Source organism: Eutrigla gurnardus, assembly GCF_963514095.1.
Source record: "Eutrigla gurnardus genome assembly, chromosome: 24".
Lineage (NCBI taxonomy): Eukaryota > Metazoa > Chordata > Actinopteri > Perciformes > Triglidae > Eutrigla > Eutrigla gurnardus.
Genome location: NC_139935.1, coordinates 7,881,502 through 7,903,235, shown reverse-complemented (window position 1 = coordinate 7,903,235; position 21,734 = coordinate 7,881,502). Strand labels below are relative to the sequence as shown.

The 21,734-nt window shown below is 45.1% G+C and overlaps 3 protein-coding genes across 3 annotated transcripts; all 3 read left to right on the top strand.

Annotated features, from left to right (window-relative positions):
* The first annotated feature begins 485 nt into the window (after positions 1-485).
* On the top strand, positions 486-3,008 carry cnot9 (CCR4-NOT transcription complex subunit 9). The gene is made up of 8 exons (XM_084003939.1): positions 486-650; positions 1,316-1,495; positions 1,590-1,705; positions 1,809-1,918; positions 2,017-2,126; positions 2,240-2,338; positions 2,433-2,524; positions 2,598-3,008. Exons 1-8 carry the CDS (start codon positions 633-635, stop codon positions 2,764-2,766), a joined length of 894 nt encoding a protein of 297 aa, XP_083860065.1. The 5' UTR covers positions 486-632; the 3' UTR covers positions 2,767-3,008.
* A 1,101-nt stretch (positions 3,009-4,109) lies between these two features.
* On the top strand, positions 4,110-12,285 carry plcd4a (phospholipase C, delta 4a). Its single transcript, XM_084004828.1, has 16 exons — positions 4,110-4,217; positions 5,079-5,129; positions 5,231-5,389; positions 6,218-6,446; positions 6,553-6,682; positions 6,773-7,004; positions 7,079-7,280; positions 7,358-7,502; positions 7,942-8,094; positions 8,365-8,535; positions 9,668-9,824; positions 9,912-10,028; positions 10,130-10,308; positions 10,388-10,520; positions 10,625-10,774; positions 10,865-12,285. Exons 2-16 carry the CDS (start codon positions 5,105-5,107, stop codon positions 10,963-10,965), a joined length of 2,283 nt encoding a protein of 760 aa, XP_083860954.1. The 5' UTR covers positions 4,110-4,217; positions 5,079-5,104; the 3' UTR covers positions 10,966-12,285.
* A 450-nt stretch (positions 12,286-12,735) lies between these two features.
* On the top strand, positions 12,736-20,769 carry slx9 (SLX9 ribosome biogenesis factor). The gene is made up of 6 exons (XM_084004708.1): positions 12,736-13,331; positions 13,430-13,544; positions 19,198-19,263; positions 19,819-19,993; positions 20,268-20,333; positions 20,431-20,769. The coding sequence occupies exons 1-6, from the start codon at positions 13,143-13,145 to the stop codon at positions 20,555-20,557; spliced, it is 738 nt and encodes a 245-aa protein (XP_083860834.1). The 5' UTR covers positions 12,736-13,142; the 3' UTR covers positions 20,558-20,769.
* Positions 20,770-21,734: the final 965 nt, after the last annotated feature.

Below are 21,734 nucleotides of genomic sequence, written 5' to 3'. Positions count from 1 at the left end.
CACATCAGTATGTATTTAATTTTCTGTGATAAAATTGTCCCCTCACAAACTGTATTAATGGTATTAAATATCTGTTAAATACACACTGTGTAAAACATATAGTATAATTACAAGTATACAATTAAAAATAAATATATTATGCGTTGAACTCCATCAAAACAAACGCAGAACAAATGAATTAACTATTAAATTAAATGTCCCTTTTGGCTACTAGTGGAACTACGGCGCCCTCTGCTGTTGAACAACCACACCAACGCAAATACTCACTTAATTGAACTTTTATTGTGAAAACAAAGGTAAGTCACTCCAATACTATATGCAAACGTGAAATTAAACAGCGTTCTTGCGATATAATTTTGTATTTCACATATGAATCTCGTATCTGATATTTATCAATTTAATATTTTACAAGAAAAGCTCAAAGCCTGATATTGCTAACCCTAACCTTACTAAGCGTGCTTTTAATCTGAAATAATGAACCGGAAGTGTTGCGACTGTGCAAGCTAGCTAGCAGAACATGGAAGCCAGAGTAGCATAATATCTGTGTTTCAGCAGAATAATTCTGTTACAGCTCAACTATTTAAACTTCGTGAAACGGGGTTCAAAGGGACTTAATCCAAGTGCTGCACAACATGTTGGCTACAGGAGCCGTAAGTAACGTAACGACCGTTAACTTTCTAAATTAGCTAGCTAGCATGTGCTAACCTGACCATCAGTAGTGAATTCATCTGACTACAAACATAATATGAAGACGACTTCCTCGAGTCGCTGTTTAAAAATACAAACACGCTTCAGTCCCGTTTGATAAAGCCTCCCTGTTGCCCCAGTCGTTAGCCTTTAAAGTAGCGTAAACGTTAGCTTGTACAGACATAGCTAGTTAGTTCTCTTGCTGCTCTGTAAAGCTTTACACGTTCAGTAAGGGTCTGATATTTACAAAACACTATATATGTATAAATATATATTGTAATTTGCAGGGTTCAATTCATTGTAAATTTATAACAGGGGTCCACGATGAAAGTGCAGATTGTACTGTGGTCTTTTCTGGTTCATATTTGTATTTCAGGTTCCTACCACAACACGTTAACGTGCTTTAATGATCTTCTCCTGACCCTCCCTCCCAAAAAGCCCAGTCTGCTCTGATTGGTCAACCACTCAGTGTTTTTGTCAGAAATGTCCCGCCCCCTTACCATCACCAGATATCAGGAGGAATAGTGATAAAATAAAATGTATTCTCAGCTCCTCTTACTTTAGAAGTACATACGAACAGCATTGCTGTTTCTCTCCACACGGAGGCTCAGCTCTGTTTTCCTTTCAGGCCGTAACCACAGCGCTGGCACAAGTGGACAGAGAGAAGATCTACCAGTGGATCAATGAGCTGTCCAGTCCAGAGACCAGGGAGAACGCCCTGCTGGAGCTCAGCAAGAAGAGAGAGTCTGTCCCCGACCTGGCTCCCATGCTGTGGCACTCGTGCGGCACCATAGCGGCCCTGCTGCAGGTGAGGCGGTCCACTGATTTCCACAGCACACATGCTGGAGTCCATGCCAACCTCCAACACACGCTTGATCTGCATTTCCAACTGTCGTTGCTAGGAAATCGTCAACATCTACCCGTCAATCAACCCCGCCACCTTGACGGCACACCAGTCCAACAGAGTATGCAACGCCCTCGCCCTCCTCCAGTGCGTGGCCTCCCATCCAGAGACGAGGTACGCAGCCATGTTCTGTATTTTGCGATGAAAATGAACGTGAAAACATGCGTCGGTTGCACCAGAACAGACCATCAAGACACTGAGTTTTTTTCCTCCACAGGTCGGCGTTCCTGGCTGCACACATCCCTCTCTTCCTCTACCCGTTCTTACATACGGTGAGCAAAACGCGGCCATTCGAGTACCTCCGCCTCACCAGCTTAGGAGTCATAGGTAAGAAATCACATGCCCGACAGAAAAATCTCCAATCCTAAAATGTAAAACATGATGTCTTGACAATGTCTTCTTTTTTTTTGGTCATCTCTGCGTAGGTGCTTTGGTGAAAACAGACGAGCAGGAAGTGATCAACTTCCTGTTGACCACAGAGATTATTCCCTTGTGCCTTCGCATCATGGAGTCCGGCAGCGAACTCTCCAAAACGGTACCCGACTTTTGAACAATTCTTTTTTTTATTTATTTATTTGTGGAAGCTGGACAGCCTTCGTAGTTACTGAGGCACAAGCATATTTCTAAGAGCACTGTAATTGTTTTCAGGTTGCCACGTTCATCCTCCAGAAGATCCTCCTGGATGACACAGGGCTGGCGTACATCTGTCAGACATACGAGCGCTTCTCCCACGTCGCCATGATTCTGGTCAGATTCCACCTTCCTTATTCAAATGTCATCATTTGTTTGCAGCTCGACGTCTTTTATTTTTGGCCTCAAAGTCTCTTTGTGCTTGTTTCAGGGTAAAATGGTCCTCCAGCTCTCCAAAGAGCCGTCCGCCCGCCTCCTGAAGCACGTCGTCCGCTGTTACTTGCGCCTTTCTGACAACTCCAGGTACGTCCCCCGATGAAACCGCAACATCTGGATCCGTCGACGCAGCAGAAACTGATCTGTGTTGTTCCCTCAGAGCCAGAGAAGCTCTGCGGCAGTGCCTTCCCGACCAGCTCAAAGACACCACGTTCGCCCAGGTCCTGAAGGACGACACCACCACCAAGCGCTGGCTGGCCCAGCTGGTGAAGAACCTGCAGGAGTCTCAGGTCACGGACGCCCGGGGCATCCCTCTCCCCCCGCAGTGACTCCTCAGAGTCCCTGAGAGGGAACACCAGCCAAGCACTGCCCAACCGACGAGCCTTCAATCATGGACCTGACACTGTTTTAACGAAAGACTTTCAGAGGACAGGCCCGCCGCCTCGTCGCCTTTTCTCGCTCCGAAAGCAAGCGAATAGCTTGAGCTTCTGCGATTCCGTTCCCATGGTTTCAGAGACACTCAACGTTTGTTGCCACGCCATTTGATCTGCAGCTGATCTCCAATAAATCGTTGCTCAACGAATCCCAGCTTCAGCATGTTCATTCTGCTGTGGCGATGTGCTGGAGAGGAGGCGGGGCTTACCTCTATTTCTTGTCTTGTGAATATGCAACAGTGGTTATTACTCTCTTAAATGTGGGTAATTAAAGGGTCTGCTACACCTACTAGTTGGTTCAGACGCCCTCTGGTGGCTGGAGCGATTACGTCAGGAGTGATGGAGGATGTCAGGTGACTAAAGAGTCCCTACAGTCAATTTAGGGAAGGGGTTGTTGGGTTTATCAAGAAAATACAAGATTTTAGCCGAGTGTTGCTGTTTCTGTCTGGAGTCAATGAGTTCAGGTCAGCTACCCGATGGGTACTGCAGTTTCTTTTCTTTTTTTTTCATCGTGAGGGAGCCCCTCCATTTTAGTCTTGGCTCCTTCTGTGTAATCCGAGCTGGGAAACCGACCCGAAGCTGTGGATTATTAATGCCTGAGAACCTGAGCAGGGAAACACAGATGAAAGACCACAGAGGGAATATTAATATTCAGAACTTCCAAACGTGTGTGTGTGCGTGTGTGTGTGGTCAGGTGCGTAGATGCGATGGCGCTCGTGACTGCAGAGGTAATCTGGGGGCAGGTTGTCAATTCGATGGCGAATCTCTGGTGCGCCGCCGTCCACGTGGCCCGCGGCTAAACTGACCTGATCAAAGTTTGATGAGCTTTGTAACATTACACGGTACAGAAAACACTGTGTCTGCTCGTCCTCCACCATCGCATGATGGGGCTAGACCGGGTCCAGGACCACATCTGGCAGGCTGATTGGGATCCTCTGCCAATGAGTGTCTTTGCCTGCCAGACTGTTGTGGGAAACACCAATTTAATTTAATGTCTAGATTTAATGCAAATAGTGTCCTTTTTGCTATGAATTTTCCTTTAAAACGTTATAAACCAACATGTAATCATATTTTAAAACCCTCATTAGAAGTTGAAATAACACCCAGGCTAAGACTAGACATCTAAACTTTTCAACTCTCAGAATGAAAGGATCCAGAGAGAGAGAGGGGGGGAAGAGAGAGGGGGAGAGAGAAAGAGGAGGAGGGGGGAGGACAGGTGAGTCTGCCTTCAGTTGTTGCTGCCTTTCATTGCAGCGTGACGTGCAGATGGACAGCAGCAGCTCCCGGACTACATGATCCAGCTCTGCAGCAGCACCGACCAGGACTCCGGGATGATCCTGCAACAGGTCAGAACCCACATTGAGGTCCTTGATCTCCATTTTGGATCATTACTTTGATTCTGTCATTTACAGAGAAAACAGGAAACCTGCACATCTGTGTCGTAACAGAAGCAATTATGGTAATATTCTGCACATATTTGCTTTTTAACAAACTTTCTTGCAGGACCGGTCCGTGCTATCGGACGACATTTTCATGTTATCTCTGGTTTTATTTACATGGCTGCAGTACACAGCAGCTGCACTGTAGAACCGAGGGAGGGTTTCGGTTCAAAACTCCCTTGACTTTTCTATTGAATTATCTTTTATATTTTCATTCTATGGATCTCTGTCTGTCACGTTTGCTGTGTTTTATTATAATGTATTTACTGCGTTTTGCTTTTTTATTTTTCATTCGTGAACCATTGAATTCGGGCTGACAATAAGGCGGTTTTGCTAAAAATTGCATCGCAAAAATACATGACATTTGGTGTTTTTTGAGCTGGACCAGCACTTTAGGCAACGAGTGAAAGGAATGCCGAGACCATGATGGGGATTTGGGGAGATTAGTTGGCTTAGCGAGACAGAACAAAAAGTGCAGGACAGCAGAGGATGCAGTGAAAAAGAAAGAACATCCAGATGAGCTTTGCTGAATGGAGGAATAATGAGGCTGCTGGTCCAGTGTGGAGCTTGATTGTAATGTAACTGCATCCAGAGGAACAGGTCTTGTTGAGGTCTTTAGGTTTTCTACTGGTTTTGTGTTCATGGACATGAAATAAGGATCCTTTTTCAATTGGGGTCACAGTGGAAAGTTAATAAAGCAAAATAAGTTCCAGATTCACGTCCTTGGCTTGGAACTGTTGGAACAAATAACTCGCCTCTTTCCGTCAGATGGCTGACGTGTGAGACGACAACGAATGGCTTCCACAGGCGGCGGCCTCCGTAAGTCTGTTTTTGTCTCCTGCCATAAAAGAATACTTGACCGAGGACAATGAGTGTCCATCATGTCGTTCACCGACACTCTTATCAATATCACTCATCAGGCATCCAGGGGGATGACAACCTCCAGTCCATGCTGGTGGGGACGGTAATGAGAAAAATCAAGTCTCGGACCTGGAAGAAGCAGCGCTACTTCAAACTGCAGGATGACTGCATGACCATCTGGTACAAGTCCAAGAAGGCCGGCAACAGCCACTCCACATGTAAGAACGCATGCTTTCCTGACGTGATGGGATAAGTAGAGAAAACTTGAGAAAGAGCCCTCTGGGATGCATTCCCATGAGAGAAAACGTGATAAAGTGCCCTCTATGATGCTTTTCCAGTAAAGAACACTTGATAAAGTGCCCTCTAGGATGCTCTTCCAGTAGAGAAAATGCTATAAGGTGCCCTCTATGATGCATTTCCAGTAGAGAAAACCTGATAAAGTGCCCTCTATGATGCTATTCCAGTAGAGAAAGCGCTATAAGGTGCCCTCTATGATGCACTTCCAGTAGAGAAAACCTGATAAAGTGCCTTTTAGGATGCACTTCCAGTAGAGAAAACTTGATAAAGTGCCCTCTGGGATGCATTCTTAGTAGATAAAACATGATAAAGTGCCCCCTATGATGCTTTTCCAGTAGAGAAAACTTGATAAAGTGCTCTCTAGGATGCACTTCCAGTAGAGAAAACGCTATAAGGTGCCCTCTATGATGCATTTCCAGTAGAGAAAACCTGATAAAGTGCCCTCTAGGATACACTTCCAGTAGAGAAAACGTGATAAAGTGCCTTTTAGGATGCACTTCCAGTAGAGAAAACTTGATAAAGTGCCCTCTGGGATGCATTCCCAGTAGAAAAAACGTGATAAAGTGCCCTCTATGATGCATCCCCAGTAGAGAAAACTTGATAAAGTGCCCTCTAGGATGCTATTCCAGTAGAGAAAACGCTATAAGGTGCCCATTATGATGCACTTCCAGTAGAGAAAACTTGATGAAGTGCCCTCTAGGATGCTTTTCCAGTAGAGAAAAATAACCAGTTCTTCATCCTGTGTCCAGTTTCAGCGAGCGATGTGGAGGCCATACGAGAGGGCCACCAGTCCGAGGTGCTGCTCAGCATCGCCGACGAGTTCCCGGCCGACCGATGCTTCACGGTGGTCTTCCGCAGCCGCCGGGGCAACCTGGACCTGGTGGCCGAGTCCGCCGAGGAAGCACAGTCCTGGATCAGGGGCATGAGGAAGCTGATTGAGAACCTGGAGAACATGGGCGAACGGGAGAAGCTTGACCAGTATCCATCAGTGTTTTCTGTCGTTATGCCATCAAGTGTTTACTGGTTTGATGGTTTTTGATCCCATTCAATCGAACGCGACACTTTCCTTAAGCGGCGTGCCCAGATGGATCAGCGACTGGTTCCGGAAGGCCGACAAGGACAACGACGGCAGGATGAACTTCAAGGAGGTGCAGGACCTGCTGAAGATGATGAACGTGGACATGAACGAGCACCACGCCCGCCGTCTCTTCACGGTGAGAGCCCAGCACATAAACGCCGCTCGTGTTTGGCTTGTGTGGCCACTGTGAAACCTCATTGGGGTTCTTTCCTTTCCCTTCTGTCAGATGGCCGATAAGTCCCAGTCGGGCACGCTGGAGCACGACGAGTTTGTGCTCTTCTACAAGATGCTGACACAGCGGGAGGATGCGCTGAGGGTTTTCCAGGAGTACTCCGTCGATGGCCAGAAGTTTTCCCAGAGCGACTTGGAGGACTTCCTGAGGGAGGAGCAGCTGGAGGGGATCGACACCCGGCAGCAAGCCAAGCACCTCATTGAGCGCTATGAGCCCTCCGACGCAGGTACACGGACTGCATCTTCTATTATCTTCTAGAAGGTGTGATTCAACGTGACGCCACCCTGCTGTGTTTTCCAGCCAAGCTGCTGAACGCCATGACGTTCGACGGCTTCCTGATGTACCTCGGCTCGGCCGAGGGCTCCATTTTCAACCCGCAAAGGCAGGGCGTCTTCCAGGACATGAGCCGGCCCCTCTGCCATTATTTCATCTCCTCCTCCCACAACACATACCTGATGGAGGACCAGCTCCGGGGACACAGCAGCGTGGAGGGATACATCAGGTAATCGAATGGCCGAAATAAGTGCTGTCTGGGCGTGAATGGCTGTGCAAATGAATGAATGTGTACTTGCTGCTCAGGGCTCTGAGTCGTGGCTGTCGGTGTGTGGAAGTGGACTGCTGGGACGGCGCCAACGGCGAGCCCATCGTCTACCACGGGCACACCTTCACCTCCAAGATACTCTTCAAGGATGTGGTCAACGCAGTGGGCAACTATGCCTTTAAGGTAGCATTTAAATCAAACCCCGAAACACCACAATGAGGCTTTCAACTGGCGATCGGTCCCAAGTAGACCGTGGCTCGTTTTGTAATCCCCTCGCTTGACATCGCGATCGCTTTTGCTTTCGTTGTCTCGCAAAAACTGGATCAACAAATCGCTCAGCGTCTCATTGTGCATTAATGAGAACCGTGTGTGACATAATCCGCCCAATAAAGTCAGCTGGTGTACATCTGGGCCAGAAGGAACGGCGTGCCAGGTTCACATGCATGGCCGAGCCCGTTGAGTATGAGCATCTGTCCACAGCTGAATATTGTGACCTTCTTGTCCATCCATCTGCTGGTCTTTCAACCAGCTAGCCACAGCAGCCGTATTAGCTTTCCCCTGTGATAATCCTCGCCGGTGTTAAATGACAAACTCCCTGCGTCTGCCCCTCCGCCTCCTCCAGGTATCGGAGTATCCAGTCATCCTGTCCATCGAGAACCACTGCAGTGTTGAGCAACAGAGAGTCATGGCCCGACACCTCAACCACATCCTGGGTGACAAGCTGCTGAAAAGCACAGTAGACGGCAAGGCCCCCTTGGGGCTGCCGTCTCCCGAGGTGAGCCTCCGACCAGAATCCAACATCATTAGAATGTATGAGGATATATTTTTCTTATAAGCCAATCAGAGCAAAAACGTGGATAGGAAATCCAGTCCGACGACAATAGGGGGTCAAGGGGCTATTTTTATTGGGGTTCTGGTTTAGCCAGCTGGAGTGTTTCCAGTTTACAAGCTTACTTTAAGATAATAGAACGCAAAATCATAGTCCCAGATTGGCCAACGCATTCGGCTGTACTATTAACCTGCATCCGTTTGATCTTGCTGCCAGGACCTTAAGGGGAAGATTCTAGTGAAGGCGAAGAAAATCGGCGGTCTGGAGGAGAGTTTCAACGGGATGGCGGAGGACTCTCAGACCGGAGAGGTCAGCGACGAAGACGAGGCGGCTGAAATCAGCGAGGACAACCACCTCCACCGCGAGAGCGTCTGTCGAAGGGTTAAGGTAGGGCGTAACACCTTTTTGACCCCAGACCCAGACAGCCTGTTATACACGGTCTGATGGGCCTCTAGATTAATCATTTCTATGCTGATGATGCAACACTTATGTGACACTTAATAGATGAAGCTGACTCACCCCAAAAATGAAGGCTGATTAAATGCATCTGTCCTTTCAAAGATTATTAACTGAACTCTAGACATTGTGAACTACGTTTCAAGGGGAACGTAGTTTTTTTATGTGGACTACATTTGCTGGCTGGTTGGTTTGTGTCCATTCTAAGTCATTTCAGGACTCCCAGAAATACGGTTGCCGTTTTTATCCAGCGGAAAAGGATTGCATGAACTCCTGTCATCCCTCATGAAAAATGGAAGGGATTGGAGGGCAGGGAGCAGACACTGGGTGTTAGATAAGCTGATCTGTTTACACTGTGATAGAAGACACAGAGGCAGGCGGGGACAGAGGACGTGACCCATATCCTGTAGGATCTGACTTCCCTGATTGCCATGTGTGTTGCATATGGAATATTTGTGTTGATGGTATAGAGGCTAAAAGGCTTGAGAAGGTCATGTTTGATGTTGCATCAGGAAATGTCATTGGTCACTTAAAGTCATGTTGATGGATAAGCATCTGAGAACGTCACCAGAGGCGAGGCCAGCGATGCGGGCTTGCCGATGACCCCGCTGATGGTGGAGGCATCTGGACAGATGGTTCTGGGTAGACCAGCGAGATCGACTTTCATACGTGCGGAGGTGCTCTGCGGGTTCGCTCTGCCGTTTTGGGCACCCCACACCTCGGATGTTCCACGGTCATGGAAGCCACCCCGGCTCCACACCTGCTCTCGCTTGGCATCGCAGCCGAGTATCACTTACACAATTCAGGAGGGGTTGTCTCTCTGGATACACCTGGTGCCTCCATCCATGACAGGATTCCTTTACCACCCAAGGGTTTGCCCTGTCACGTGGTGGCGAGTGTTGCCCTCATAGAGTTTCCAGCCTTTGCCCATTACCAGGTCATCACCGACCCCATCTTTTAATGCCCTTTGGGCTCTGCGCAGGCACCCCTTGTCACCAATATCACTGATGCTCCTTAGATTTGTACCAATGATGCATTTTTTTATCCTGTCTTCTTATTATAGAGGTCAAAGCAGCGTCTTTCCAAGGAGCTGTCCGACTGCGTGGTTTACTGCAAAAGCGTCCACTTCAGTAACTTCAAGCACTCGCGCATCCACTCCAAGTTCTACGAGGTGGCGTCTTTCACCGAGTCCAAGGCCCGCAAGCAGCTGAGAGAGGCCGGTTAGTTGGGCTTCACCGTCCCTCTGCTTATTCTAGATACCGATTATGATAGATGGTTCGTTTATTTTTTTATTCTCCTCATTTCAGGGACGGAGTTTGTGCACCATAACTCGCGGCAGCTGACCAGAGTTTATCCCAGCGGCTTCCGAACGGACTCCTCCAATTTCAGCCCTCAGGAAATGTGGAACGCCGGGTGCCAAATCGGTGATCGCAACTGAAAGACTTTATTTCATTATTTGCATTTCTGTCGTGTTGTTTTAACGTTTGACGTCAATAAACCTAACTTTTTTTCTCCTATCTTTCAGTCGCGTTGAATTACCAGACAGCTGGTGAGGGGATGGACCTGAACGACGGGCTGTTTAAACAGAACGGCAGCTGCGGCTTCATCCTCAAACCCGGCTTCATGAGAGAGGCCGAGAAAAGGTTCGACCCGGAGACGCCGCAAGAACGGGATGGCTACCAACCTGTCGTCCTCACCGTGCAGGTACGAACCACAAAGGCTTTTAAAACAACATATATTTATCTTTTCACTGCTTTATTTAGGACACATGTTTATCTTTAAGGTGATCAGTGGTCAGCAGCTGCCCAAAGTCAACATTAAAGAGGATTCTATCGTGGATCCTCTGGTCAGGGTGGAGATCCACGGGGTTCCTATGGACCAGGCCAAGCAGGAGACCAGATACATCGACAACAATGGTGATGAGAGGATGTGGGCCCGTACACTCGCGTAGAAATAAGTAAAGAGACTCGGTTCCACACAGTCAGGACTCCGACGTTGACCGCTTTGTCCCCTCTGACAGGGTTCAACCCCGTGTGGTACGACACCCTGCGCTTCACCATCCACACCCCCGAGCTGGCCCTGGTGCGCTTCGTGGTGGAGGACTACGACAAGACATCCAAGAATGACTTCGTGGGGCAGTACACACTTCCCCTCAGCTGCATGCAGCAAGGTAAGGCTGCTTAAATATCTATTTTGCACCCGAGGAATCGGTTAAAGCTTTTCTTTCTCCTCATCCCTCTGGTTTGTTCTGTGTTCTCAGGTTACCGTCACATTCACCTTTTGTCTAAAGATGGAACCCGTATTCCTCCCTCCTCCTTATTCGTGCACATCAGGATCACAGAACTGGAAAAAACCTTCTAGTTAACCGGAGACATTGGATGAAAGTACCTCCCTATAGAAAAATAACTCTTACAATAGTATTGAATATTATTCTAATTTGATGTGAATAAATCCTACGCCAAATCTTCTCGTGCTTGTCAGGCAGCGGCTGCATATTTTATTTGTTTTTGCCTCACTATACTGTGTGATTGACCTGAACTCTGCTGTTCACGTGTGGTGTACTTGTGTTTGTTTCTGCTTTAATATTGTGTTGTAGAGAAGAACGTGCCACCAGTGTGTTTTGATCAGGATGTCAGTATTTCCCTTTAATGGACAGAACTTCACGCACACTGTCTGACTGCTACCTGTCAATCACAAGGTAGCCCTGCCCCATTGTGTTTGACTGGACCACGGAGAGGCGGGAGCTTTTTCATGTCACTCACTTTCCCACTTTAAAACAAAACCATCTGAATGTTTAAATTCTCACCTCATTATACCATATAACATCATATCTCTTGTTATAACTGAATCGTATACCACAATCTCATAATTCAGACGTCCTGTTTCTGGTCTGTTGGACTCTAAATGGACCATAATGTACTAAATCAACATCATGCTGGATCGAAGAAGACTTGAAACTAGATATTGAGACCATAAACTCATGTTTACAATGTTTACTGGGGTAATAAATCAATAGAGAAGTAGGGGCACTTCAGCCTTGGCTTCACTTTTCAGAACTGGAAGTTCTAGTCCTATCTTGACAGCTCAATTAGTTATTATATTAAGGTGAATTAACCTATAGTCAGACTGATTGCTAACCGGTTATATAACATCCTTATTAAACTTTGACAACTCTAGTTTATAGTCACAGGATTTTATTCACCACTCTCCTCCATTCCGCCCACTGATGTGTCATTCCGGTCGGTACCCGCTGTGTGTGTGGTCGAAAGACGGAGAGAGAGAGATGGGGTATTAAATTATCAGTAATGTTATAGCTGTGAGTGTAGAAGTGCAGGGTTATATATAGTTGCCTATTTGAATTATATTTATACTGGCAAAACTAATGTATATTAAATTTCGAAATCAAATAGTACTCTTGATTTGCTCGAATAACTTAAATCTCAAGTTAAATATGGACAGTGAAATCAGAGTTTAGCTCTCATGAATTGTCTTGTGTCAGATGTTCCTTTTGTGTTGCATGTACATATTACCCATTTGTGTAAATGTGTTTTGATATGTCTATTTTTGTATACGTGGACACATTCATAAGTACTGTACAGTGTAGCACACATACATAGTGTTTTTTTTAATTGTAGAACACCTCATATCAATTTGCCACATCTTCCTGCAAATAAATATGATTTTCACCTCACGATTTTTACTGTAAGTACTTCCTTTTTGTGTTACTTTGTGATATCACCGCATTTTAGGTTAAAAAACGAAGAAATCCATTTTATTTTCCATCCATAACTCATTAAAAATATGTATTGTGAATAAATTCTGGTGCAAAAAAAAAAGAAACTTGTATTGTGCAGATTATCTCGATTTTTAATCGATTTGATTCGGTTATTAAACTATTTAATGCAATAGTAAATGAAAACAATTGATTGGACATCGGAACCGGTGATAAACAACAAGCGGAACCTCCTTTCTCTGCCGTTTCCCATCGAACCCCTAATCCAGAACACCAGTCACTTTTGGTACAACAATCAAGCGACCCCGCGGTACAAACATGTACATCCGGAATTTACTTTCATAATTATGTTTTTTAATTAAGGCATTCGGGTTTAATGTACTGGGTGTTTTAAGAAATCTCTCACGTGACTTAGCTAAATGTAAACTCAACGCTATAGTGTAAGCTAACATTTAGCTAACACTATAGCAATTTACATTAATAATGAATTTAGCTAACGCTACAGATGTTGCTATAGCTGCTAGCCATGAATGTAGGACAAAAGGGTGTAAAAACCAAGAAACCGCGTAGAGGGAAGACTTTTCTCACGTGAGTATATTAAAACTACAACCGTTGCTAAAAGCAACACACTTGCTAAGAGTGAGGGAAAGCGAGCTATCTGTAGTTGAAACGGTTCCACTTCCGGTACTCCCCGCTGACTTGACAACGCCACACGCTGTCGACACCGGGGCGCAACATCACAACGGCTTGTGTGAAACAACTGGGATTTTAATTCAATATCTAAAGTTCGCTGGGTTGTATCAATATGGTCGGAAAGATCAAACATGTCCGCCAGAAGCTCCACCAGGAGGCGGTGAAGCTTGACAGGCCGAGCAGCCTCGCACAGACCCCGGGCTCTCAGAGTTTGGAGATGCCTCCTGCCCCGGGTCTACACCACACAAGTCCTCCGCGGCTGGAGGAGAAGAAGAGTGACTGCTCGAAGGATGTTAAACAGGTCTGTTATGAGAATACATATGTATTAATATAACCAGCTACCGATTCATAACTGCGTTTATTTCCTTCTATTGGAAACCCTCCCGACCCCGGGGACAGATCTCCTTCCCATCGGGGATATTTGCTGGTACGAAGATAACTCCGGAGGTCCTGGTGCAAACACTGAAGTTTGAGGAACCACCAGATTTTACGTTCGCCGTGCCCGCACCGAAAGGTAAGATTTACCGGGAGGATATTTAGATTGAGCTCAGTCTGTTTATTGGTGCTCAGTGTACTCGATCACGTGTAGTGATGTCATGTATTCGTTGAGTAAGGTGAATATTTCAGGGTAACCAATATCGAGGGGCTAAGCCACGTCACTTCCGGTGTTCGCCATGGGCTCTTATTTTGGGGAGAAAATGTGTACAGTAGCCAGAGACGTATTTTATTTTTTAATTCTACCATGAATAACACAAATGCTGTTAAGTCAATTTAATATATAATTGTGTAATATTTAAAAATAATTTTACACATGAATAAAGTCTAATTTTGCTGTATATGTATTGAAGTATCACACTGTGAACATACTGTACGTAATTAAAAAAGAGTACACACCCACAAGTGTGGTAAGTGATGTCACTCTCTGATGCCTGTTTGGTACCAGATTGTAACAATTCAAAGTGGATCAAAAATGCAACACAATATATATGAAAACTGCAACGACACAATGGCTGCCTCTGTCATATTTTCCCTACAAGATTGTCATAATAATTATGAATGTATGGCTATTTATGAAGAGAAATGCTACATGTTAATCATCACTTGTATCACTTGTAATTGTCAATATATCCTTATTTGCATTTATTCCACATCAAATTGATTTATTTTATTCTACAAAATGTCTTGTAGTGTTGCACTGTCTGGCCACTAGATGGCAGAATAGACTCACGGTTGGTCATGCTGCAGCAGACTGCAGGGTTTTTGTTTGTGGGGGTTTCTGTGGCACTAATTAAGGCTGCTGGAGCATCTCCATCCAGCTTCAAAAGGCGGGCACAGGAATGGCTTGAGGAAGGAACAAACCAAAGATAATGAGAGGGTTGGAGGGTAGTGGCATCAGTCGTCTGCGGCTGGGAAACGCGTGATGGATGCGGGGCCTAGTCGCTGAGCACGCCGTGCCCGCACGCAAACCTCACTCAGACTATTTATAGAGCAGGCGTTGGTATAAATTTAGCTCATGCATGAAATCAAGGTTTAGCTGCATCAGTGTTCCCTGTCTTCAACTGGAAGTTAGGGAGGCTGGTCCTGTGTCAGTTTAAGGCCACCGCAGGAATTCACTTATAGGTTCGTCTTTTTGTCTCCTGAAAGAATTAGAATGTAGAGTATTTTTGGTGATTTTACTGGTCGCATGATCATAATGCATCTTACAGATCTGATCCGAGTGTTTTTGTGTGTTCTCCATATGAACTCACAGCCCCCACGCTTTCCTCCTGGTAACTGGGCAGCCATGACGGATGGAAACATTTGATTTAAATGTCCAAAAATCATCAATGTGATGAATGACCTTCGTTTGCCAGCTGATTCATTGGTTGGATTAGCAAAAATCGTGATATTAAATGACACCAGGATGGAGGGTTCTATTAATATGCCCACTCTTTTAGTAAGCTGACTGAGGGCGTGCTTGTGGATGCATATTGGCGTTGCACATACTGTAGTGAGTAAAAGAGCTATTACGCAACAAGTTGACTCCCATAAGCGTGATGTGAGAAGACGGATTTAGAGTGGTGGGTGTGAGGACGCCTGGTTCATCGGGTCAAAATCGCCGTCATTTCATCTGCATTATATTCATGTTCTCAGCGCTCCCCTCTCATTTACTTTCCTACCCGTCTCTGTGTTTTTTTGCACGAGGCCGAACTGTCACGTCTACTTGCATCACGGCGACGCGGCTGCATGCATCCGAGCAGCGGAGCATGCGATGGAAGTAATGACTATCTGCATATAGAGACTCAGTGAGAGCTTATTAACATTAGACATTTAAGATGATTTCCATAGAAGGCCTTTGTGCCTCCATGAGTCCAATCTGTGGGTCCAGGCCAGACGATGAAGGAGGGCGTAATCACAGCTATCCATTTCACCTAACAGCGGGAAGACGATGCTCCCGATGGGAGCGGAGTGGTGGTAAAGCACCCTCCCTCTCCACAAACAGAGATGACACCCTCACCCACTCAGGACGGATAAGATTTCTCCACGTCTACCCACATTGTAGTCGGCAGCAGATGCCTATCTCTGCCTGTACTGGACTGCAAACACGGCAGGAACACTTCTGCGGTGGCAGATAAGGGCCCGCCAGGAGATAATGCGCCTGTCGGAACAGCGTCCGCCGACATGCCGGGGCTCTGAACGGTGGAAGTTCAAGACATTCAGTTGTCATTAACCTCTTAAAGCTCGGCTGGAACATAGGACTTTCACCCAGAAGACAGCAGTTTGGGTGATTTTTACAGTTGCATATATCGTTGCCCTTGTTGGAGGAACTTCTGTTCCCTAAAAGTGCCAGTGGGCAAGTCCAGCGGATCGAGGACCCTCTGTCAGATGTTACCGTCGCCATCTTTCTTTTTTCCCTTCTTTTCCACCGGTGTTTTCTTTTCCTTGGTTGTTTTGGACCTCCTCGTTTCGGGTTTTTAACGAGGAATTGGAAGCTTGTTGCTACTTCCCTCCGCCTCCCCCCTGTGATAGTGGAACGACCCGAGGGGGGCGGGGCTCTGTGTGTGCACGAACACAGCCCTGCGTGCTGATTGAGAAGAACGAAACCACTTTTTTAAAGCGCTTGTTTTCTGGATGGAGTCTGGATTGATGTGCGCTAGGCTATGCTAACATTGTAGCTGCTCCATCACAACACAACAACAATATGTTGTAATTGTAGTTATCATCTTGGGATTGTCATTAGTTGGTGAGTCATGTCGTTGTGATGGATACGAATGATGCCTCAAAAGACCAAGGTTGAGAACAACAAGTGATTTAAAAAAAAAAAAAAAAAAAAAAGAGAGAATATTCCGGTGCTTTGATAAGGCTGCTCATCCTGTGATCAAACATCCTGTCTAGACATGCTGTTAGTCATGGCCACCGTTACTGAACGCCGCCGCCGCCGCTCAGAAACCTACAGCTCCGTTAGAAAGCCTGGGCATTATGTTTTTAATTAATTTTGAGTGACAATGATGACATATGAAAGGATACCACTGGTGATATTTCCAGTTTATTGCCCACAGCCTCCTTCTGCAGAGCCACACCAACCAATTAATTTATTATTGTACGTTCATATATTCTTCCTCTGCACCATCAACTAGTGCATAATCAAAATTCCAAAGGAAATGTCTTTCAGTCTACCACTCTTTACTCCACCTGGGATTGTAACTGATGGAAATCCACTCAGGGCTTTATAAAGGCATTCTCATTCCAGAGAGCCAAAACATTGAAATTGCATTTCAAATGAATATTCATCAATATCCACATGAGGGAAGATCTCCATGGTATACAAGGATCACCGAGCTGAAACAGATTTCTTTCTTTTCCTCAGGCTCGGGGGATTGCTATAGTACAATAATAGAAAAATAGCATAATCCTTATTGGAGTTCTTTGATAATTATGTTGATTTATGATGAAATGTGAAGTTTGACTGACTGGATCACCACAAATAGTCAGCCTGCAGTTGGGCTAAATGGGATCAATAGGCCGACGCGCATGCATTCTGCTGCTGCTGGGACGTTGCAGGGCTCATCACACCCGGCCGTGCTCATTGGAATGACATGGCCTGTCTGTTGCCTCTGACCTCTGACCTCCACAGAGCTGTGGCTGACACCGATCGATGCACAGAAACAAGGTGTTAAGGAAAAACTCCACAACCCAGAAGGCAAATGTTCGATTGAGACAAATATTATAGTTTCCAGTTAACTTATATTCATGCCTCTTGCTTATACCATAATGAAGTATTGATCAAGCCATAATAAATATATAATATGTACATAAATTGCGTCAAATCCGGTGTATGCGAGGTGATGCCAATATGTAATTTTAAATAAAAGACCAATATCGACCGCCCGTTCTCTCAGGGCATTCTGAGAGATGGTGGTCAAGGTCTTTACTGTATTATTAATTATGAAGTCAGGCCTCTATAATACGACATCGCAGGACGGCGCTTCATTTGGCCCATCGATCTTGGCTGAAGTTCATCGCGCGGTCAGTAAGATCATTCCCAGCGCTGTTACGTGTGGAATAGAGTCACGTCCTTGTATTTGCAGCATCCCCGAGAAATATATTCTGATTCCAACCTGCTGTTCCCCGGCGAGGTCAGAAGCATCACTTCCTGTGGAGCAGGAGATTTTGAAATAGTTTCCTTTCACCTCCGTTTTCCCATTTCGCTTCACTATCAGGGAGGGGAAAAGGCGGAGAGGAAGTGATAGACGGCGGGAGATCGCCGGTGTTGTTCTTGGTCTGCTTATTGTTCCTCGTTCGCCGTGACGGATTGTTTCCACTGTCAGCTGTTTGTGTGTGTTCTTCACGCCGCGGCGCTCCTCTGAATATTGAGTGGAGGTGCAATACAAAACCATTTTTCACCCTAAAATAAGCAAAGGGAAGTTTCTGAGATGATGAGGATGAATCTGTTTATTGCATCATTCTTCCTGTACCTTCCTGACAGCTTAATTGTTGTTCTATTCTGTATGATATATACTTATCAGCATCCATCACTATAAATACATATCCTGATGACATGCTTGGCCCGATAGATAGATCTGCCTCCTTTTCCCCCCCGAGGATGTCCCGACATCAGGGAACCTCAAGGTGGCTTTGCTGATAAAGTTTCCCTCCAGCCCAGGATGTTCTTCCCACGGAGGGGGAAATAGATAGTTGGCTTTCCGTTTGGAAATGGGGCTTTTTGTCTGTTCCCATTATTGAATCCATTATTTATCCCATCAAATTGCAGGATAAATCATTTTTAGCACATTAAATAATGGGATGCAATATTATTATCCAATTATATAATAGGAAAGATTATTATTATCTGATTAAATAATGGGATACAATATTATCATTTTTAAATAGGAAAAACATATTGTTTGATTAAATAATGGAAATAAATATTATTATCCCTTTAAATAAAAGAGGAAATATTATTATTCCATTACATAATGGGATATAATATTATTAACCCATTATATAATAGGAAATAATATTATCTGATTTAATAATGGTACACGATATTATTATAATTTTTAAATAATAGGAAATAATATTATCTGATTTAATAATGGGATACAATATTATTATCCCATTAAATAATAGGAAAAGATTATTATCCATTTAAATAATGGAAATAAATATTATTACCCATTTAAATAATAGAGAAAATATTATAATTCCATTAAATAATGGGATACAATATTATTATTCCTTTAAATAATAGGACAAATAGTATTATCAGATTATATAATGGGCTAAAATATTATTATCCTTTTAAATAACAGTAAAAATAGTATTATCCAATTATATAATGGGATACTTTATAAATATCCCATTAAATGATCAAATACATCCTTATCATCCCATTAACTTATATTTATTTTTATGTTTAATGGGATTATAATGATATATTCCATTATTATTATCCCATTAAATAATGTAATAAATGATGATCCTATTCGATTTTTGTCATCCTATAAAATAATGCAATATTTTTTTTATTTTCCAATTAAATAATGGGATAGGTTATTATTAATCCCCTCTCCACCTTTTGATGTACCTTTTAACGCATTTATGAACGTGCCTCTCCATGAATTTATGCTGAGAGGAGCCGGCCGGGTTGGACGTGTGCAGTCATGTGACTCTGTGTGTGTTTTCAGGCCCAGAGAAGAAGGTCAAGCCAAAGAAAGAGAAGATGAAGGAGAGGAGGGATCGATGGCTTAACAGTGAGTTCACATCAACACCTTAGAAGGAATATACCGATCCAGCTTCAATTCAAGAAATGAAATCCAAATTTTCATCATTTGCACGACTTTCATTGCCTGAAAGTAGTCCCAAATAAATGTGTTATTTCCTCCTGAGTCGCTGAGTTGAGGGCTTTTTGGCTGAAGGTCCATCTTTCTCTGTAATTAGAACTCCACGACCAAGCGCCATCAACATCATCTCCCATAATTGCGATCGGGGGCCTGTAACCGTATCCTGCTGCTGAGCCAATCAATTCCCGGGTAACACAACGCGTTTCCTGTTCAGGCGTATAATTAGGCGCTAATGGACTCAATCCTGCTGAAACCCGAGAGCGGCTCCTCGGCCGACGGTTTTCAGGAATTCGAAAAAGACATGGACGGAAATATCACTCCTTCTCAGACGGTGTGGTCAAAGTTAGTAATATCTGTGACTTAAAGCAGCAATAGTGGTTATTTCAGCCGGGATGTGTCTACATGAAGCCCCGCCTCCTCTCTGGTGCGTCCTGATTGACTTCCTCCCTCCCTCTTCCTCCTCAGAGATCAGCTCCATCAAACAGGCCAAGGAGCAGCAGGCGGCGGAGGCGCGGCGGCAGGCCACGCCCGTGGTGGGCGACATGCAGCCGCTGGCCGACGCCCTGCCGGATCTCTCTCAGCTGGTCGCCCCCGCCGCCGCCGCCCTCACTGTTCGCCGCAAGAGCAGGAAAAACAAAGTGTGAGTACTGAAGTGTCATAGTCGTCCTCTATAATCATCCCGTTGCTTTTGTCCTTGAGAGGAGTGTTGATGAGAAACTCCATGTTGAGATTGGACTCTGGGGACAAAAAGTAGTCCCTTTTAATCCCTGCTGTAATAAATAAATCATAAAGTCTTGATTTCCTCAAAATATCGCAACTTTTGGCTCCAAATTTAGATGCAAAAGCCAAATAGAAACAGTCACAATTCTACAGAAAGCCTAAATCCCACAATGTCCTTTTGTCCCCCCCTTCAGGCCCGTGAAAAGGCCGACGCCCACAGATTTCAGTCAGATGAAACAGTCACAGAAACGCCAACTCCTGTAAGCAGCTTTTCATATTCTAATCAGAATATTATGATTAATCCATTCGTCTTCAATCACAAGTCTGAACATCCCTGCGCCTGTTTTTTGAACGTAGGGAAACGGAGACGGACCGGTTCAGCGACGCGGTGAAGACCCTCTCGGCCAAGATGAACCCTCTGGCCGATATCGGCGAGCAGCTGAGGAAGAGGATGAGGCAGGAAGACGAGCAAGGTCCCAGCTAGCGGTCGGCAGCGAGGAGTTTCCACAAGACGCTCATGGAGGTCTCCCAGTCAGGGAACGCCACAAAAGGAGGGAGAACCCCCGAAACCTGGCAACCCGTCACACCTCTGAACCACTGACTAAAGGATGCTGCCGCACAAACAGCAACAGAAAGTGTAGTGTTTGTAAATCCGTTTTTTTGTTTTGTTATAGTAATAAATCACACGTCACTTATCTTTCAGCTTTCACGTGTTTTTTTTGTTTGAAAAGTCTCCAAGTGCATTTTTAATTGGCTCCGACTCCGAAACACGTGACCCCCTCCAAAACGGGCAAAACACATACCGCCTCGCTCCGACGCCCACACAATCATACCCACTCTTCTATTTCCAGCGTCTTCCTCGCCGTGCAGGATGGGAGAAGAAGAGCAGCTCCCAACACCGTGGGAGTGACTCATCGGCCGTCGCCACGGCAACAACAGCGAGCCATGTAAATGAACATCTCGACGGCGGGCCCGCGGGCTGAATGAAAATATTTAGTGAAAACGTGTCACGGAGAGAGAGGTGGGATCTTTTTCACCTCACTCACTTTCCCACTTTAAAACGAAACCACCTCAATGTTTAAATGTTATAACATATAACATCATATCTCATGTTATAACTGAATCACATGAGTATCTCATACTTCTGTTGGACTCTAAATGGACCGTAATGTACAAAATGAACATCATGCTGGATTGAAGAAGACTTGAAACTAGACTTCCATGCAATCTGACTTCTTTTTACAACCACAGGAGTCGCCCCCTGATGGCCAGCAGAGAGAATGCAAGTGTAAGGCAAAGTAAACGCCAGATTGATCTCGGGTGAAGTGCTGCATACATAGAATGAGATATGGAAGCAAAAAAAAAGAAAAGAAAAGAGGCTGGAAAGGGCTTCTATTAGAGGTAAGAAAAACCTAATCAATACAGGGCGCCATTAGGACTCATTAATAATGGACACTATGGGAAGGGTGTCAAATTAGAAGTAATCAGAGCTCATTGTTGGATGCCTACACTAACTACAGTCTCAGACAGGTACGGACTCCTCCTGAGTTTCCTTCCACCGGACTGTTAAGTGACACGTCTCGTAATCCACATTCCTGCTCGGCGTCTAATGGACGAGTTCGTCGCCGGCCGACGCTGAGTGACAGCTGAGGAAAACACAA

Coding starts and splice junctions, on each gene's coding strand:
- slx9 (XM_084004708.1), top strand. CDS start 13,143: ATGGTCGGAAAGATCAAACATGTCCGCCAGAAGCTCCACCAGGAGGCG. Junction 19,264..19,818: donor GAGGGATCGATGGCTTAACA/GTGAGTTCACAT, acceptor CTTCCTCCTCAG/AGATCAGCTCCATCAAACAG. Junction 19,994..20,267: donor AAGAGCAGGAAAAACAAAGT/GTGAGTACTGAA, acceptor CCCCCCCTTCAG/GCCCGTGAAAAGGCCGACGC.
- plcd4a (XM_084004828.1), top strand. CDS start 5,105: ATGGCTTCCACAGGCGGCGGCCTCC. Junction 5,130..5,230: donor TTCCACAGGCGGCGGCCTCC/GTAAGTCTGTTT, acceptor ATCACTCATCAG/GCATCCAGGGGGATGACAAC. Junction 6,683..6,772: donor ACGCCCGCCGTCTCTTCACG/GTGAGAGCCCAG, acceptor CCCTTCTGTCAG/ATGGCCGATAAGTCCCAGTC.
- cnot9 (XM_084003939.1), top strand. Junction 1,919..2,016: donor CACCAGCTTAGGAGTCATAG/GTAAGAAATCAC, acceptor ATCTCTGCGTAG/GTGCTTTGGTGAAAACAGAC. Junction 2,339..2,432: donor CCCACGTCGCCATGATTCTG/GTCAGATTCCAC, acceptor TGCTTGTTTCAG/GGTAAAATGGTCCTCCAGCT.